The sequence below is a fragment of the Oncorhynchus mykiss genome, chromosome 18 (genome assembly GCF_057628025.1).
Source record: "Oncorhynchus mykiss isolate SJ-2025 chromosome 18, ASM5762802v1, whole genome shotgun sequence".
NCBI lineage: Eukaryota > Metazoa > Chordata > Actinopteri > Salmoniformes > Salmonidae > Oncorhynchus > Oncorhynchus mykiss.
Window position 1 is genome coordinate 17,669,200 of NC_143039.1, and position 20,690 is coordinate 17,689,889.

Below are 20,690 nucleotides of genomic sequence, written 5' to 3' on the forward strand. Positions count from 1 at the left end.
ATAGGCTCCTTGAGACAACAGTATAACCTGAGGGTTCTGAACAGTTGTCATGGTAATATAGGCTCCTTGAGACAACAGTATAACCTGAGGGTTCTGAACAGTTGTCATGGTAATATAGGCTCCTTGAGACAACAGTATAACTTGAGGTCTCAGAACAGTTGGACAGTGGATCTCTGTGTTTTTACTACACTTCTGATGTTTTTCTACATTTCTGTAAGTCTTTACATTTCTTAAGGACTGGAAGACCAGCTCCTGGTGGGCTAAAATACATCCTTATCAAAACAAATCAAACAGTTGGGAGCAGAATGCAAACACATTGGAATCTAGACGGGACCCTGCAATGAATTTCTCAGTAAAGTTCATTTTTGTAGTCTTTTTTTTTAGGCCTCTTTTAAGGCGTTCAAGTCCTCCCAACTTGACGGGTGTCTTTCTGATCTTTATGGTCTGGACTTAACATCACTACTATATGCCCTGTTCTACAGTGTTGCTTACTAGGACTGGCTGCATCAGTCTGTTAAGTACTGTAACTGCCTTGACAAACACTGGGCTTGAGTAACGCATGCCTCGCCTTCAGAGTCGATACACTTAACAGGCTTGTGTTGCTGTGTGTGTGTGTGTGTGTGTGTCTGTGTGTGATGCACTTGTGTTGATTTGTGTTGCTGTGTGTGTGTGTGTCTGTGTGTGTCTGTGTGTGTGTGTGTGTGTGTGTGTGTGTGTGATGCGCTTGTGTTGCTGTGTGTTGCTGTGTGTGTGTGTGTGTGTGTGTGTGAGATGCGCTTGTGTTTTGACATACCTGTCACAGTGGTCACACTTAAAAGGCTTTGCGCCCGTGTGTTTGCGGTAGTGTCTCGTCAGCTCATCGCTCCGGGCGAACCGCCACTCACAGCCCTCCCATGAGCACTTGTAGGGCTTCTCACCTGAGGACAGAAACAAACACTCCTGTTCAGTACTCATCCACCAATCACACGCATGTTTAACACTTATCCACCAATCATACGGATGGTTACAGCAAGCATCCACCAATCCCACCGCCCCCATCTCACGTATTAGAGCTTGATTATTACCACCTCGGTAAACTGATATAACCATTAGAGTTTATGATAAACAGGATCGACGTTGGGTTCAGTCAACTAGATGGGGGCATATTCCCACCGTACTGTGTTTCACATGCAGCTGAGTTGATAGGAGACTTCCATTTAGGAGTGAGTGTGTGTGTCTGTAGGAGCAGACTGGCCATCTGGCATTTCGGGCAAATGCCAGAAGGGCTGGTTCATTTTTTGCCCATTGGGCCTGTCTGACTTGGGGGTTTTTTTGCGCAAAATTATAATTTGTCAAATAATGGGCGTCTTAAGGAAAACATGAGCCACTGTGTTAGAAACGCCATGGCTGATTCTGGTGCCAGTCTGCCCCTGTGTGTGTGTGTGTGTGTGTGTGTGTGTGTGTGTGTGTGTGTGTGTGTGTGTGTGTGTGTGTGTGTGTGTAGTGTGTTTTCATGGATGCGGAGGGGTTCCCAGTGGTCTCTTATCCTGCTGAACGGGCAGAAATGAAAAGGAGGAGAAGAGGAGGAGGAGAAGGGCAGAGATACTGGTGGGAGGTGTGTAGTAATTAGGCCAGTGGTGTTGCTTAATGGGAGTTACTCTATATTTACAATCTGCCAGCTGCATGCCTCTCTAAGGAGATGTCACACACATCCACCAATCATCCCAACTAGACCGCATAACACAGACATCAGACTAAACACAGTCTCATAGAGACATCAGACTAAATACAGTCTCATAGAGACATCAGACTAAATACAGTCTCATAGAGACATCAGACTAAATACAGTCTCATAGAGACATCAGACTAAACACAGTCTCATAGAGACATCAGACTAAATACAGTCTCATAGAGACATCAAGACTAAACACAGTCTCATAGAGACATCAGACTAAACACAGTCTCATAGAGACATCAGACTAAACACAGTCTCATAGAGACATCAGACTAAACACAGTCTCATAGAGACATCAGACTAAACACAGTCTCATAGAGACATCAAGACTAAACACAGTCTCATAGAGACATCAGACTAAACACAGTCTCATAGAGACATCAGACTAAACACAGTCTCATAGAGACATCAGACTAAATACAGTCTCATAGAGACATCAGACTAAATACAGTCTCATAGAGACATCAGACTAAACACAGTCTCATAGAGACATCAGACTAAATACAGTCTCATAGAGACATCAGACTAAACACAGTCTCATAGAGACATCAGACTAAACACAGTCTCATAGAGACATCAGACTAAACACAGTCTCATAGAGACATCAGACTAAACACAGTCTCATAGAGACATCAGACTAAACACAGTCTCATAGAGACATCAGACTAAACACAGTCTCATAGAGACATCAGACTAAACACAGTCTCATAGAGACATCAGACTAAACACAGTCTCATAAAGACATCAGACTAAATACAGTCTCATAGAGACATCAGACTAAACACAGTCTCATAGAGACATCAGACTAAACACAGTCTCATAGAGACATCACACTAAACACAGTCTCATAGAGACATCACACTAAACACAGTCTCATAGAGACATCAGACTAAACACAGTCTCATAGAGACATCAGACTAAATACAGTCTCATAGAGACATCAGACTAAACACAGTCTCATAGAGACATCAGACTAAATACAGTCTCATAGAGACATCAGACTAAACACAGTCTCATAGAGACATCAGACTAAATACAGTCTCATAGAGACATCAGACTAAACACAGTCTCATAGAGACATCAGACTAAATACAGTCTCATAGAGACATCAGACTAAATACAGTCTCATAGAGACATCAGACTAAACACAGTCTCATAGAGACATCAGACTAAACACAGTCTCATAGAGACATCAGACTAAATACAGTCTCAGAGACATCAGACTAAACACAGTCTCATAGAGACATCAGACTAAACACAGTCTCATAGAGACATCAGACTAAATACAGTCTCATAGAGACATCAGACTAAACACAGTCTCATAGAGACATCAGACTAAATACAGTCTCATAGAGACATCAGACTAAACACAGTCTCATAGAGACATCAGACTAAACACAGTCTCATAGAGACATCAGACTAAACACAGTCTCAGAGACATCAGACTAAATACAGTCTCATAGAGACATCAGACTAAACACAGTCTCATAGAGACATCAGACTAAACACAGTCTCATAGAGACATCAGACTAAACACAGTCTCATAAAGACATCAGACTAAATACAGTCTCATAGAGACATCAGACTAAATACAGTCTCATAGAGACATCAGACTAAACACAGTCTCATAGAGACATCAGACTAAATACAGTCTCATAGAGACATCAGACTAAACACAGTCTCATAGAGACATCAGACTAAACACAGTCTCATAAAGACATCAGACTAAACACAGTCTCATAGAGACATCAGACTAAACACAGTCTCATAGAGACATCAGACTAAACACAGTCTCATAGAGACATCAGACTAAACACAGTCTCATAGAGACATCAGACTAAACACAGTCTCATAGAGACATCAGACTAAACACAGTCTCATAGAGACATCAGACTAAACACAGTCTCATAGAGACATCAGACTAAACACAGTCTCATAAAGACATCAGACTAAATACAGTCTCATAGAGACATCAGACTAAATACAGTCTCATAGAGACATCAGACTAAACACAGTCTCATAGAGACATCAGACTAAACACAGTCTCATAGAGACATCAGACTAAATACAGTCTCATAGAGACATCAGACTAAATACAGTCTCATAGAGACATCAGACTAAACACAGTCTCATAGAGACATCAGACTAAACACAGTCTCATAGAGACATCAGACTAAATACAGTCTCATAGAGACATCAGACTAAACACAGTCTCATAGAGACATCAGACTAAACACAGTCTCATAGAGACATCAGACTAAACACAGTCTCATAGAGACATCAGACTAAATACAGTCTCATAGAGACATCAGACTAAACACAGTCTCATAGAGACATCAGACTAAACACAGTCTCATAGAGACATCAGACTAAACACAGTCTCATAGAGACATCAGACTAAACACAGTCTCATAGAGACATCAGACTAAACACAGTCTCATAGAGACATCAGACTAAACACAGTCTCATAGAGACATCAGACTAAACACAGTCTCATAGAGACATCAGACTAAACACAGTCTCATAGAGACATCAGACTAAACACAGTCTCATAGAGACATCAGACTAAATACAGTCTCAGAGACATCAGACTAAACACAGTCTCATAGAGACATCAGACTAAACACAGTCTCATAGAGACATCAGACTAAACACAGTCTCATAGAGACATCAGACTAAATACAGTCTCATAGAGACATCAGACTAAACACAGTCTCATAGAGACATCAGACTAAACACAGTCTCATAGAGACATCAGACTAAACACAGTCTCATAGAGACTATGGGACAAGAAAAAACCCTCCCCTAACCCGGACGACGCTGGGCCAATTGTGTGCGGCCGGCTGTGCATCAGCCTGGGATCGAACCCGGATCTGTAGTGACACCTCTAGCACCGCGATGCAGTGCCTTAGACCGCTGTGCCACTCAGGAGGGCAATGCTTTTAAGTAGTTGATGACATGTGTGTCAGTGTTTGTTGGTTTGTACTAGTCTACAACACTATATATAATCTATATACTATAATATAACCTATATAATATATATATATACACTATAATATAAATACTATAATATAACCTATATTAACTTATATTATATAACTTATATAAAATCATCTATATACTATAATATAACATATAATATAACCTATATATCAAAATCTATATACTATAATATATATACTATAATATAACCTATAGAATATATATATATATATATATATTTATATATTACTATAACTTATATACTATAATATAACCTATAGAATATATATATATATATATATATATATATATATATATATATATATATATTACTATAACTTATATACTATAATATAACTTATATAATATAACCTATATAATATAACCTATATAATATATATATACTATAATATAGCTTATACAATATAGCCTATATAATATATATACTATAATATAACTTATATAATATAACCTATATAATATATACTATACTATAACTTTTATAATATAACCTATATAATATATATATATACTATAATATAACTTATATAATATAGCCTATATAATATAACCTATATAATATATATATATATACTATAATATAACTTATATTACATAACCTATATAATATATATACTATAATATAGCCTATAAAATATATACTATAATATAGCCTATAAAATATATATAATATAACCTATATAATATATATACTATAATATAACTTATATTACATAACCTATATAATATATATACTATAATATAGCCTATAAAATATATACTATAATATAGCCTATAAAATATATATAATATAACCTATATAATATATATACTATAATATAACTTATTAATATAACCTATATAATATATATAATATAATATAACCTATATAGTATATATATACTATAATATAACTTATATAATATAATCTATATAATATATATAATATAATCTAACCTATTTAATATATATATATACAGTATACTATAATATAACTTATATAATATAGCCTATATAATATATATACTATAATATAACTTATATAATATATCCTATATAATATATATTATAATATAACCTATGTAATATATATATACTATAATATAACTTCTATGATATAGCCTATATAATATATATAATATAACCTATATAATATACTATAAAATAACTTATATAATATATAAAATATCATATAACCTATATAATATATATATACTATAATATAGCTTATATAATATAGCCTATATAATATATATAATATAACCTATATAATATATAATATAGCCTATATAATATATATACTATAATATAACTTATATAATATAACCTATATAATATATATACTATAATATAACCTATATAATATAGCCTATATAATATATATACTATAATATAACCTATATAATATAGCCTATATAATATATATACTATAATATAACTTATATAATATATATACTATAATATAACTTATATAATATAGCCTATATAATATATATACTATAATATAACTTATATAATATAACCTATATAATATATATACTATAATATAACCTATATAATATAGCCTATATAATATATATACTATAATATAACCTATATAATATAGCCTATATAATATATATACTATAATATAACTTATATAATATATATACTATAATATAACTTATATAATATAGCCTATATAATAGCTCCCCGGTGTGTTTGGATGGTTTAATGAGGCACGGTTTGTTCCAGCAGTTGTCACACGTTTTATATCTCTCTTCAAGAGCTCCATCCAATCCACATAACACTTGCTTCATCAGCTTTCAGAATGCAATTAAGAAAGGAAGGAAGCATTTTGTGGTTTGCAGTGCTTTTATAATGACCTGCCTGCTATCTCCCCAACCGAGCTGCTGAAGAACGGAAAGGTACATTACCATAATAAAGCAAATGGGATGACGTGTGTCGGCAGGTGAAGATATATTTAGGAGGACTAGCCCCCTCTTCCTCCTGGGGCCAGCCTTCTTTGGTGTTACTCTGATGTTGTCCATAAGGAATTCACTACTCAACTACTTAAAATACCAGAGGCAAATTCTTATATTCAGAGGCTAGCTGAGTGGTTGGTAACAGAGCCCATTCTTATCTTAAGAGGCTAGCTGAGTGGTAGGTAACAGAGGCCATTCTTATCTTTAGAGGCTAGCTGAGTGGTTGGTAACAGAGGCCATTCTTATCTTTAGAGGCTAGCTGAGTGGTAGGCAACAGAGGCCATTCTTATCTTTAGAGGCTAGCTGAGTGGTAGGTAACAGAGGCCATTCTTATCTTTAGAGGCTAGCTGAGTGGTTGGTAATAGAGACCATTCTTATCTTTAGAGGCTAGCTGAGTGGTAGGCAACAGAGGCCATTCTTATCTTTAGAGACTAGCTGAGTGGTAGGCAACAGAGGCCATTCTTATCTTTATAGGCTAGCTGAGTGGTTGGTAACAGAGGCCATTCTTATCTTTAGAGGCTAGCTGAGTGGTTAGTAACAGAGGCCATTCTTATCTTTAGAGGCTAGCTTTGTGGTAGGTAACAGAGGTACAAGGTGTGTAACAGAGTACTTATCACTCACATCCAACTCATTCCCCAAAACAGGTTCACATTTCCCCTATCCTCCCCTCTCCTCTAGCCCCATCCTCCCCTCTCCTCTAGCCCCATCCTCCCCTCTCCTCTAGCCCCATCCTCCCCTCTCCTCTAGCCCCATCCTCCCCTGTCCTTTAGCCCCATCCTCCTCTGTCCTCTAGCCCCATCCTCCTCTGTCCTCTAGCCCCATCCTCCCCTGTCCTCTAGCCCCATCCTCCCCTCTCCTCTAGCCCCATCCTCCCCTCTCCTCTAGCCCCATCCTCCCCTCTCCTCTAGCCCCATCCTCCCCTCTCATCTAGCCCCATCCCCTCTCATCTAGCCCCATCCTCCCCTGTCCTCTAGCCCCATCCTCCTCTGTCCTCTAGCCCCATCCTCCCCTCTCCTCTAGCCAATCCTCCTCTCTCCTCTAGCCCCATCCTCCTCTGTCCTCTCCTCTCCTCCTCTGTCCTCTCCTCTCTTCCTCTGTCCTTTCCTCTAGCCCCATCCTCCGCTATCATCTGTCCTTTCCTCTCCTCTAGTTCCATCCTCCTCTGTCCTTTCCTCTAGCCCCACCCTCCTCTGCCCTCTCCTCTAGCCCCATCCTCCTCTCTCCTCTAGCCCCATCCTCCTCTGTCCTCTCCTCTAGCCCCATCCTCAGCTCTCATCTGTCCTTTCCTCTCCTCTAGTTCCATCCTCCCCTCTCTTCTGTCATTTCCTCTCCTCTCCTCTAGCCCCATCCTCCCCTCTGACCTTTCCTCTCCTCTAGCCCCATCCTCCCCTCTCCTCTGTCCTTTCCTCTCCTCTGTCCTTTCCTCTCCTCTAGCCCCTTCCTCTCCTCTCCTCTAGCCCCATCCTCTCCTCTGTCCTTTCCTCTCCTCTAGCCCCATCCTTCCCTCTGTCATTTCCTCTCCTCTAGCCCCATCCTCCCCTCTGTCCTTTCCTCTCCTCTAGCCCCATCCTCTCCTCTCCTCTGTCCCTTCCTCTCCTGTAGCCCCATCCTCCCCTCTCCTCTGTCCTCTCCTCTCCTCTAGCCCCATCCTTCCCTCTGTCATTTCCTCTCCTGTGGCCCCATCCTCCCCTCTCCTCTCCTCTCCTCTCCTCTCCTCTAGCCCCATCCTCTCCTCTCCTCTGTCCTTTCCTCTCCTCTAGCCGCATCCTATCCTCTCCTCTGTCCTTTCCTCTCCTCTAGCCCCATCCTCCCCTCTCCTTTCCTCTCCTCTCCTCTGTCCTTTCCTCTCCTCTAGCCCCATCCCCTCCTCTCCTCTGTCCTTTCCTCTCCTCTCCTCTGTCCTTTCCTCTCCTCTAGCCCCATCCTCTCCTCTCCTCTGTCCCTTCCTCTCCTGTAACCCCATCCTCCCCTCTCCTCTGTCCTGTCCTCTCCTCTAGCCCCATCCTCTCCTCTCCTCTTCTCTGTCCTTGCCTCTCCTCTAGCCCCATCATCTCCTCTGTCCTTTCCTCTAGCCCAAGCCTTTCCTCTCCTCTAGCCCCATCCTTCCCTCTCCTCTCCTCTGTCCTTTCCTCTCCTCTAGCCCCATCCTTTCCTCTCCTCTGTCCTTTCCTCTCCTCTAGCCCCATCCTCCCCTCTCCTCTACTCTGTCCTTTCCTCTCCTCTAGCCCCATCCTCTCCTCTCCTCTCCTCTGCCCTTTCCTTTCCTCTCCTCTAGCCCCATCCTCTCCTCTGTCCTTTCCTCTCCTCAAGCCCCATCCTCTCCTCTCCTCTGTCCTTTCCTCTCCTCTAGCCCCATCCTCTCCTCTGTCCTTTCCTCTCCTCTAGCCCCATCCCCCCCTCTCCTCTACTCTGTCCTTTCCTCTCCTCTAGCCCCATCCTCTCCTTTCCTCTCCTCTGCCCTTTACTTTCCTCTCCTCTGTCCTTTCCTCTCCTCTAGCCCCATCCTCTCCTCTGTCCTTTCGTCTCCTCTAGCCCCATCCTCCCCTCTCCTCTAGCCACATCCTCCTCTGTCCTCTAGCCCCATCCTCCCCTCTCCTCTAGCCCATCCTCCTCTCTCCTCTAGCCCCATCCTCCTCTGTCCTCTCCTCTCCTCTCTTCCTCTGTCCTTTCCTCTAGCCCCATCCTCCGCTCTCATCTGTCCTTTCCTTTCCTCTAGCCCCATCCTCCTCTGCCCTCTCCTCTAGCCTCCCCTCTCCTTTCCTCCCCTCTCCTTTCCTCTCCTCTGTCCTTTCCTCTCCTCTAGCCCCATCCCCTCCTCTCCTCTGTCCTTTCCTCTCCTCTCCTCTGTCCTTTCCTCTCCTCTAGCCCCATCCTCTCCTCTCCTCTGTCCCTTCCTCTCCTGTAACCCCTTCCTCCCCTCTCCTCTGTCCTGTCCTCTCCTCTAGCCCCATCCTCTCCTCTCCTCTTCTCTGTCCTTGCCTCTCCTCTAGCCCCATCCTCTCCTCTGTCCTTTCCTCTAGCCCAAGCCTTTCCTCTCCTCTAGCCCCATCCTTCCCTCTCCTCTCCTCTGTCCTTTCCTCTCCTCTAGCCCCATCCTTTCCTCTCCTCTGTCCTTTCCTCTCCTCTAGCCCCATCCCCCCCTCTCCTCTACTCTGTCCTTTCCTCTCCTCTAGCCCCATCCTCTCCTCTCCTCTGCCCTTTACTTTCCTCTCCTCTGTCCTTTCCTCTCCTCTAGCCCCATCCTCTCCTCTGTCCTTTCCTCTCCTCTAGCCCCATCCTCCCCTCTCCTCTAGCCACATCCTCCTCTGTCCTCTAGCCCCATCCTCCTCTGTCCTCTCCTCTCCTCTCTTCCTCTGTCCTTTCCTCTAGCCCCATCCTCCGCTCTCATCTGTCCTTTCCTTTCCTCTAGCCCCATCCTCATCTGCCCTCTCCTCTAGCCCCATCCTCCTTTCTCCTCTAGCCCCATCCTCCTCTGTCCTTTCCTCTCATCCTCTGTCCTCTCCTCTAGCCCCATCCTCCGCTCTCATCTGTCCTTTCCTCTCCTCTAGTTCCATCCTCCCCTCTGACCTTTCCTCTCCTCTAGCCCCATCCTCTCCTCTCCTCTGTCCTTTCCTCTCCTCTCCTCTGTCCTTTCCTCTCCTCTCCTCTAGCCCCTTCCTCTCCTCTCCTCTAGCCTCATCCTCCCCTCTGTCCTTTCCTCTCCTCTAGCCCCATCCTCTCCTCTGTCCCTTCCTCTCCTGTAGCCCCACCCTCCCTCTCCTCTGTCCTCTCCTCTCCTGTAGCCCCATCCTCCCCTCTCCTCTCCTCTCCTCTAGCCCCATCCTCTCCTCTCCTCTGTCCTTTCCTCTCCTCTAGTCCCATCCTCCCCTCTGTCCTTTCCTCTCCTCTAGCCGCATCCTATCCTCTCCTCTGTCCTTTCCTGTCCTCTAGCCCCATCCTCCCCTCTCCTTTCCTCTCCTCTCCTCTGTCCTTTCCTCTCCTCTAGCCCCATCCTCTCCTCTCCTCTGTCCTTTCCTCTCCTCTCCTCTGTCCTTTCCTCTCCTCTCCTCTAGCCCCTTCCTCTCCTCTCCTCTAGCCCCATCCTCCCCTCTGTCCTTTCCTCTCCTCTAGCCCCATCCTCTCCTCTCCTCTGTCCTTTCCTCTCCTCTAGCCCCATCCTCCCCTCTGTCCTTTCCTCTCCTCTAGCCGCATCCTATCCTCTCCTCTGTCCTTTCCTGTCCTCTAGCCCCATCCTCCCATCTCCTTTCCTCTCCTCTCCTCTGTCCTTTCCTCTCCTCTAGCCCCATCCTCTCCTCTCCTCTGTCCTTTCCTCTCCTCTCATCTGTCCTTTCCTCTCCTCTCCTCTGTCCTTTCCTCTCCTCTCCTCTAGCCCCTTCCTCTCCTCTCCTCTAGCCCCATCCTCCCCTCTGTCCTTTCCTCTCCTCTAGCCCCATCCTCTCCTCTGTCCCTTCCTCTCCTGTAGCCCCTTCCTCCCTCTCCTCTGTCCTCTCCTCTAGCCCCATCCTTCCCTCTGTCATTTCCTCTCCTGTAGCCCCATCCCCCCTCTCCTCTCCTCTCTACTAGCCCCATCCTCTCCTCTCCTCTGTCCTTTCCTCTCCTCTAGCCCCATCCTCCCCTCTGTCCTTTCTTCTCCTCTAGCCGCATCCTATCCTCTCCTCTGTCCTTTCCTCTCCTCTAGCCCCATCCTCCCCTCTCCTTTCCTCTCCTCTAGCCCCATCCTCTCCTCTAGCCCCATCCTCTCCTCTCCTCTGTCCTTTCCTCTCCTCTCCCATCCTCTCCTCTGTCCCTTCCTCTCCTGTAGCCCCATCCTCCCCTCTCCTCTCCTCCCCTCTGTCCTTTCCTCTCCTCTAGCCCCATCCTCCCCTCTGACCTTTCCTCTCCTCTAGCCCCATCCTCTCCTCTCCTCTTCTCTGTCCTTTCCTCTCCTCTAGCCCCATCCTCTCCTCTGTCCTTTCCTCTAGCCCAAGCCTTTCCTCTCCTCTAGCCCCATCCTCTCCTCTCCTCTTCTCTGTCCTTTCCTCTCCTCTAGCCCCATCCTCTCCTCTGTCCTTTCCTCTAGCCCAAGCCTTTCCTCTCCTCTAGCCCCATCCTCTCCTCTCCTCTTCTCTGTCCTTTCCTCTCCTCTAGCCCCATCCTCTCCTCTGTCCTTTCCTCTAGCCCAAGCCTTTCCTCTCCTCTAGCCCAATCCTCCCCTCTCCTCTCCTCTGTCCTTTCCTCTCCTTTAGCCCCATCCTCTCCTCTCCCCTCTGTCCTTTCCTCTCCTCTAGCCCCATCCTCTCCTCTGTCCTTTCCTCTCCTCTAGCCCCATCCTCCCCTCTGTCCTTTCCTCTCCTCTAGCCCCATCCTCCCCTCTCCTCTGTCCTTTCCTCTCCTCTAGCCCATCCTCTCCTCTCCTCTGTCCCTTCCTCTCCTGTGACCCCATCCTCCCCTCTCCTCTCCTCTGTCCTTTCCTCTCCTGTAACCCCATCCTCCCCTCTGTCATTTCCTCTCCTGTAGCCCCATCCTCCCCTCTCCTCTCCTCTGTCCTTTCCTCTCCTCTAGCCCCATCCTCTCCTCTCCTCTGTCCTTTCCTTTCCTTTCCTCTCCCATCCTCTCCTCTGTCCCTTCCTCTCCTGTAGCCCCATCCTCCCCTCTCCTCTCCTCCCCTCTGTCCTTTCCTCTCCTCTAGCCCCATCCTCCCCTCTGACCTTGCCTCTCCTCTAGCCCCATCCTCTCCTCTGTCCTTTCCTCTCCTCTAGCCCCATCCTCTCCTCTGTCCTTTCCTCTAGCCCAAGCCTTTTCTCTCCTCTAGCCCCATCCTCCCCTCTGCTCTCCTCTGTCCTTTCCTCTCCTTTAGCCCCATCCTCTCCTCTCCCCTCCTCTGTCCTTTCCTCTCCTCTAGCCCCATCCTCTCCTCTGTCCTTTCCTCTCCTCTAGCCCCATCCTCCCCTCTGTCCTTTCCTCTCCTCCAGCCCCATCCTCCCCTCTCCTCTCCTCTGTCCTTTCCTCTCCTGTAACCCCATCCTCCCCTCTGTCATTTCCTCTCCTGTAGCCCCATCCTCCCCTCTCCTCTCCTCTGTCCTTTCCTCTCCTCTAGCCCCATCCTCCCCTCCTCTGTCCTTTCCTCTCCTCTAGCCATATCCTCCCCTCTCCTCTCATCTAGCCTTAAAAACAAGAGAGGCAGATTTAGGTCTGGCCCACTCCCTCCCTCCCTCCCTCACACCGGCCAATTATAGTCCCGGGAGGCATGGATGCCTGACTCAGTCTCCTAGCAACCGGGTAAGGGATGAAACACGAGGAGGAGGCAGCTAGTGCAGCTGGCTGGATCTGGCATTGGCAGCACACGCCGCTGTGCCACCAGCCAATTACCACTCACGCTGGCAGAGGAGAATGCAGTTGCCTAGCAACCTGCACTGTAACGCTGTACATTCTTGATGGGGGTAGGGGGTGAGGTGGTTGTGAGGGGGGAGACATAGTGGAGACAGCATCGATACAGGCTGAGACCAGTGCCTAGAGCACAGCAGATAACCACTCCAGCTACACACTCCTCCATTGATAGGCTATGGTTGCCTAGCAACACACACACATACACACAACCCAGTCTCTCAGGTGGCTGAGTTGTGGTTAACTGCATTTCCTCCATTAGCTGGAGATGGACCGGGGTATCGTGGTCTCTGAGGTCATTATGGGGGCACTGGGAAAGCACTTTACAGACCAGTACTACTCACTCCTACACGTTTACTGTTACACTAGTCAATGCTGGCTCCCTTTATATGAGCAGAGAGGGAGTGTGAGAGAAAGGGAGAGATGGAAGAGACAGAGAGAGGAGGGGAGGAGGTAGGAAAGAGAGGAAGAGTGTGTGGGTGTGTGTGCATGTGTGTGAGAGAAAGGGAGAGATGGAGGAGAAAGAGAGAGGAGGGGAGGAGGCAGGACAGAGAGGGAGAGCGTGTGGGTGTGTGTGAGAGAAAGGGAGATATGGAGGAGACAGAGAGAGGAGGGGAGGAGGCAGGACAGAGAGGGAGAGTGTGTGGGTGTGTGTGAGAGAAATGGAGAGATGGAGGAGACAGACAGAGGAGGGGAGGAGGCAGGACAGAGAGGGAGAGTGTGTGGGTGTGTGTGCATGTGTGTGAGAGAAAGGGAGAGATGGAGGAGACAGAGAGAGGAGGGGAGGAGGCAGGACATAGAGGGAGAGTGTGTGTGTGAGAGAAAGGGAGAGATGGAGGAGACAGAGAGAGGAGGGGAGGAGGCAGGACAGAGAGGGAGAGTGTGTTGGTGTGTGTGAGAGAAAGGGAGAGATGGAGGAGACAGAGAGAGGAGGGGAGGAGGCAGGACAGAGAGGGAGAGTGTGTGGGTGTGTGTGAGAGAAAGGGAGAGATGGAGGAGACAGAGAGAGGAGGGGAGGAGGCAGGACAGAGAGGGAGAGTGTGTGGGTGTGTGTGAGAGAAAGGGAGAGATGGAGGAGACAGAGAGAGGAGGGGAGGAGGCAGGACAGAGAGGGACGTGTTTGACTCTTCCCCTCTTCAAAATCGAATTGCACAATTCCTTATCTGCGTTGAAACCTCCATTCATAAAACTCACTGCAGGGACGTGTAATTTACACAAAGTCTGCTTGATTCCAGCTCTACTGTGAATCTCTTCTCTATCAGTCATGTATGGGAATAACAAGTGAAGAAAAGAGGGGTTTGAGTACCACCGTCTCTTAAGTCATGCCCTGATGATTGAACGAGTGGAGGCCCATGGCACTATGTCTCAGACTGAAGTGTTCCTACCTCTCCTCCTCAGTGCTCGGTCCCTGTCTTGGTGCTGTCACTAAAGTAACTATTTCAGCTAGCTATAACAGTGACCCTGTGCTTTTAGAGTCAGCATGTCACGTAACAGTACAGGTGGACTGAGATGTTCCTACCTCTCCTCCTCAGTGCTCGGTCCCTGTCTTGGTGCTTTATGTCTCTGAGTGACTAAAACACGTGTTCCAGCTATATCCCTCACGCTCGTTCACGTGTTCCAGCTATATCCCTCACGCTCGTTCACGTGTTCCAGTTATATCCCTCACGCTCGTTCACGTGTTCCAGTTATATCCCTCACGCTCGTTCACGTGTTCCAGCTATATCCCTCACTCTCTTTCACCTGTTCCAGCTATATCCCTCACGCTCGTTCACGTGTTCCAGCTATATCCCTCACTCTCGTTCACCTGTTCCAGCTATATCCCTCACGCTCGTTCACGTGTTCCAGCTATATCCCTCACGCTCGTTCACGTGTTCCAGCTATATCCCTCACTCTCTTTCACGTGTTCCAGCTATATCCCTCACTCTCTTTCACGTGTTCCAGCTATATCCCTCACGCTCGTTCACGTGTTCCAGCTATATCCCTCACTCTTTCACGTGTTCCAGCTATATCCCTCACTCTCTTTCACGTGTTCCAGCTATATCCCTCACGCTCGTTCACGTGTTCCAGCTATATCCCTCACGCTCGTTCACATGTTCCAGCTATATCCCTCACTCTCTTTCACGTGTTCCAGCTATATCCCTCACTCTCTTTCACGTGTTCCAGCTATATCCCTCACGCTCGTTCACGTGTTCCAGCTATATCCCTCACTCTCTTTCACGTGTTCCAGCTATATCCCTCACGCTCGTTCACGTGATCCAGCTATATCCCTCACTCTCGTTCACCTGTTCCAGCTATATCCCTCACGCTCGTTCACGTGTTCCAGTTATATCCCTCACGCTCGTTCACGTGTTCCAGCTATATCCCTCACTCTCTTTCACGTGTTCCAGCTATATCCCTCACGCTCGTTCACGTGTTCCAGCTATATCCCTCACTCTCTTTCACGTGTTCCAGCTATATCCCTCACGCTCGTTCACGTGTTCCAGCTATATCCCTCACTCTCTTTCACGTGTTCCAGCTATATCCCTCACTCTCTTTCACGTGTTCCAGCTATATCCCTCACGCTCGTTCACGTGTTCCAGCTATATCCCTCACTCTCTTTCACGTGTTCCAGCTATATCCCTCACTCTCTTTCACGTGTTCCAGCTATATCCCTCACGCTTGTTCACGTGTTCCAGCTATATCCCTCACTCTCGTTCACGTGTTCCAGCTATATCCCTCACGCTCGTTCACGTGTTCCAGCTATATCCCTCACGCTCGTTCACGTGTTCCAGCTATATCCCTCACGCTCGTTCACGTGTTCCAGCTATATCCCTCACGCTCGTTCACGTGTTCCAGCTATATCCCTCACACTCGTTCACGTGTTCCAGCTATATCCCTCACGCTCGTTCACGTGTTCAAGCTATATCCCTCACTCTCTTTCACGTGTTTCAGCTATATCCCTCACTCTCTTTCACGTGTTTCAGCTATATCCCTCACTCTCTTTCATGTGTTTCATTGACCACATACTACTCAAAATGCATGGCCGATGCATAGCTTCATTCTAAATGGGAAGCTAGTGTGGATATTGGAGCAGACCAGTTGAGGCTGTAGAACTGACATGGAGCATTAGAGTCGGGGTCCATTCCATTTCAATTCAGGAAGTGAACTAAAATTCTAATTCTCCTCAATGCCTTTCAATAAGATTTTTTTTTTGGTTTGGTTTATTTTTTGAATTGACTAGAATTGAAATGGAATTGACCACAAACCTGGTTATAATACAGGTGTTTGAGAAGTGGCAGATTTAGCCTATAGAAAGAGTACGTAGAGGGATATGGGGCGGCAGACTAAAATAAACTGGGAAACCACGGCTTATCCAGGTCAATCCATCAATCACAGGGCAGTTAGTCACTCAGCGGACAGTTTCCTGACAGAGGTGTGAGTGGTTTGGGATTGAGATTGAGGAGAGTGAGAATTATGGCCATTTCCCCCTCTGGAAATCTGCTGAGGAAGTAGTGTGGTAACCTTGAGAAAGAATACTGATAGCAGAGTATACTGAGGGCCCTGGCAGCGCTGAACAGTACTGAAGTACTCATTTTGGCTGCTGGTGCCAGCACTCTAAGTTTAGGTGGTAATTATATTTTAGGGCCAATATTCTGTAATTGGTACTCAAGCAGTTAAACATTTGAGGAGCCAGTGAGCACTGGCCCAGGGTCAGGGTGAGGGTTAGGGTGAGGGTTTAGGGTGAAGGTCAGGGTTAGGGTTAGGGTCAGGATCAGGGTGAGGGTCAGGGTCAGGGTTAGGGTCAGGGTCAGGCTGAGGGTCAGGGTCAGGGTTAGACGGGGAAGAGGATGAAGAGGCTGAGTAGGGTTAGGGTCAGGGTTAGGGTTAGGGTTAGACGAGGAAGAGGATGAAGAGGCTGAGTAGGATTAGGGTTAGGGTGAGGGTCAGGGTTAGATGAGGAAGAGGATGAAGAGGGTTAGGGTGAGGGTCAGGGTTAGATGAGGAAGAGGATGAAGAGGCTGAGTAGGGTTAGGGTCAGGGTTAGGGTTAGGGTTAGACGAGGAATAGGATGAAGAGGCTGAGTAGGAGGTAGAGGATGATAAAGAAGATCTGTTCTTTAACTGATAAATGAGGCTCCATTAACAGAAAAGGCCATGATGAGTACCAGGTATGATTAAAGAGAACCTGAGATAAAAGTCAGAAACAGGAAACATGGATGGATGAGGGATGTCTAAGAAGGTAATGTATTATGTGTAGTAGTTCTGATGGTGTTGGTCTGGTGGTCTAGTCTGTCTGAGAGCTCGCCCTGCCTGTTAACGACTCAGATGATCTACCTCTTTGATAAATGATACTTATGTTTTCAGATTAAGTGACTTTCCCTGGGATGAAGTGAGCAGTATTTCCCTGGGATGAAGTGAGCAGTATTTCCCTGGGATGAAGTGAGCAGTATTTCCCTGGGATGAAGTGAGCAGTATTTCCCTGGGATGAAGTGAGCAGTATTTCTATATAAATACATTTGATTTGATTTGATATTTCCCTGAGCAAAAGTGAGCAGTATTTCCCTGAGCAAAAGTGAACAGTATTTCCCTGAGCAAAAGTGAGCAGTATTTCCCTGAGCAAAAGTGAACAGTATTTCCCTGAGCAAAAGTGAGCAGTATTTCCCTAATATTTATTTCCTATCACATACTTAATTAAGCTTGCCTAGTGCAGTGGGATGGAACAGAAGAGTCCCAAAAGTGCCGTCCATTTGGTATTCAAGGCAGGCTCAATCTGATGCTCAAAGTATCTGAAATAAAAACCAATGCAATTCCGACTGTGCTGTAGACTGCAGAGTAGTGCTGATGAGTGTCACCTGTGTGTGTCCTCTGGTGTGCCTTGAGATGGGAGCTCTTGGTGTAGACCTTCCTGCAGCCGTTAAACTGGCAACGGTGGACCCTCTTCTTGTTCTCAGAGATACCCCCCACGCCCATCACACACGTGCCCCCCTGCTCGCCGTCGCTGTGCCCGCCTGTGGTGTCACGCCTTGTGGGCAGCGGTGGCGCGTCTGTCGCTGCCAGCATGGCGGAGCTCAGCCCCACCTTCCTCGCCACCAGTTTGAGAGTGAGCGTGCCGTCCGCGGACGCTGTCAGAGTCTGGTGGGGGTCGGGCTTGACCAGGTGGCGTCCCAGCTCCGGGGACGAGGGCGGCGTCAGGGAGGTGACGGCGCTCAACTGGGCTGGGTGTACCCCTCCCCCTCCAGACCCTAACCCCATCCCGTCTCTAAGTTTGGCAGACTTCAAGGCCCCAGAGAGGTGCTTCCGAGAGGGGCAGAGCAGGGGCGGTAGAGGAGGGCTGGGGGGGTCCGGGAGGCTGGGGAGGAGGGGGTCTAGTAGTTCTTCTTCACTGTCCTCCTTCAGGTAGGCCGGGGTGAGCAGGCAGTCAAGCTCCTCGTCAAAGAGGTCCGACAGCCTCTTGGGCTCCGTCTGTAGGTAACGCTCCAACTCCAGGCATGTCTGAAGGGAGAAGGGAGAGACAGGGGTCAGACTCACACATAAACCCTATGTCTTAACACTGATATACAGGTACTCGTATAGTGGTACTGCTATTCCCAGACTGGTGTACTCATAACCTTGGCTGAAGCACATGCTACATAGAATCACTACAGTGCAGATTTCAGTGGAATAATGGAACACTGTGCTGCTGATGGTGAACATCCCTCTAAAGCTGAGTGGATATTTCCTGTTCGGATTGGTTCACTAGATCACATCATTCAATTAAAACAACCTGACAACTCCCATAATTACTACACCAGTCAGAGCTGGGTGATATGTGGAGCTCTCTCATCAACTGATATAATGTATCCAAGTGAGCGGGCAACTAAGGCAATTGATTGATGAATAGCTCACCCCTGATGCCCTCAATTTCCCTTTGTGCCCACCACAGGAGGTTGGTAGCACCATAATTGGGGAGGATGGGCTCGTGGTAATGACTGGAGCGGAATCAGAGGAATGGTATCAAATACATCAAACACATGGATGCCATTCCGTTTGATGCCGTCCTCCCCTCAGCAGCCTCCTGTGGAGCCCACTCCCATTCCCTATCATTCTGTATGTCTTTGTGACTGTATACAGGTAGATCAGAGAAGGCACATCCCTGATTGGCAGATGAGTGACCACCCTGATTAGAAGCACCTGCTACTCATTGGTTGTTCACCTGTGTTCCCTCCAAATGCCGAAACGTCTGTGTACCCTGTCCCCTGATGCAGTGAAAATCCTTTAAAAAAACACATTTTATGCGACATCTTTTTGAGTGTGGACCCATCATACCTTTTTATATACATGGAGAAAGACTGCTGCTGTATTTTTAGAACCCCAGGGAGGATAGTAGATGGTGGAACCAGCCCCACATTACCAGGCCTGGCAGCTCTGCAGAGATGGCTCATTACACACAGATTGATTACAATGGCTGGAGTGGGGAGAGGAGCCCTGAACTGACTAACCTCTCTCTCTCTCTCTCTCTCTCTCACACACACACAAGCACAGGTCTCTCTTTATTGAGCACAGATAAGCCACGCGTGCAGTTTTACAACCCTCAGATAGGGGAGAGGACAGATTTATTAAGTCATCAGTCTAGGGATTTCCTTCTGGTTTGGCCGTATGCTAAAATAACGGAATATTCCATCATGAACCACCTGCATATACCTAGTAGACCAACTCCATCAGACAAAGCCTGGCTCTCTGTTCAAGAGGGGACGTGTTGGGTTGGAGATATAGGGACGCTGTTCAGACGCTGTTCAGCACAGCAGTGCTCTCCGCACAAAACCATAAAGGCGTTTTGTCTGACGGCAGGGCCCCCCCCCTCCCTCCTCCTCCTCTTCTCTCTTTCTCTCTGATAGCTGTGAGTTGTGTTTGGCTTGTAGAGGCTAAAGTACTCTGACAGTGGCAATGGGAGAAAACAGCCCTGCCGCCGGGCCCTTGTACTAACCATTTCAACTGAGCCAGAGGAGAATGACAGACAGCTCCATTATGGAGGTGGAGGGTGGACAGACGGCATCCATCTGACAGATGAAGTTCATATAACTCTTGTTTCTGTGTTCTGCACTCTAAAAATACTACAGTCCTTTATTATTTGTATCTGTTGCTAGGTGATACTTTTTTGCTGTTAAACTAATTAGCATATTAACGTAAAGTGGTAAGCACCCCCAAGAGTGTCAATAGAGAAATGCTGAGGAAATGTCTCTCTTACCTGTTATAATGGGGACTTATTTTAAGATGCTTTTAAAATAATAACCTTTTCCGTGGGTTTACTGCTGGAATGAACTGAATTTACGAGAGAGGCAATTTAAGTGTTGGCGACATTAAGAAGTGATAAGAAAATGGTTTCAATCTTCACTGAATTCAAAAGGGAGAACAATCATCCATACAGCCATTGGTCACTGTCTGAGTCTGCTAACACTAGTGAGCTCAATATGCTCATGCAGTGTATAGTTCATGATGTGGACATGTTCAGCTTTCATGATTCATTTCAAGCTACTTCTCTCCCTCCCCCCCTCCCTCACTCCCCCTCTCCCTCTCCCTCCCCCCTGTCTCCCTCCCTCCCTCTCTCTCCCTCCCCCCTGTCTCCCTCCCCCCTGTCTCCCCCCCTCCCTCTCTCTCCCTCTCTCCCTCTCCCCCTCTCTCCCTCCCTCCCTCCCTCCCCCTCTCTCCCTC

The 20,690-nt window shown here is 46.8% G+C and overlaps 1 protein-coding gene across 1 annotated transcript in view; it reads right to left on the reverse strand.

Moving 5' to 3' along the window:
* The window catches only part of LOC110516308 (Krueppel-like factor 7), a 60,380-nt gene that overhangs the window by 2,738 nt on the left and 36,952 nt on the right, over nt 1-20,690 (reverse strand). The window contains exons 2-3 of the mRNA XM_090207504.1: nt 17,855-18,494; nt 794-917 (exon numbers count right to left, since the gene is read on the reverse strand). Coding sequence (XP_090063630.1) covers nt 794-917; nt 17,855-18,494 — 764 coding nt within the window. The remainder of the gene's footprint in view (nt 1-793; nt 918-17,854; nt 18,495-20,690) is intronic.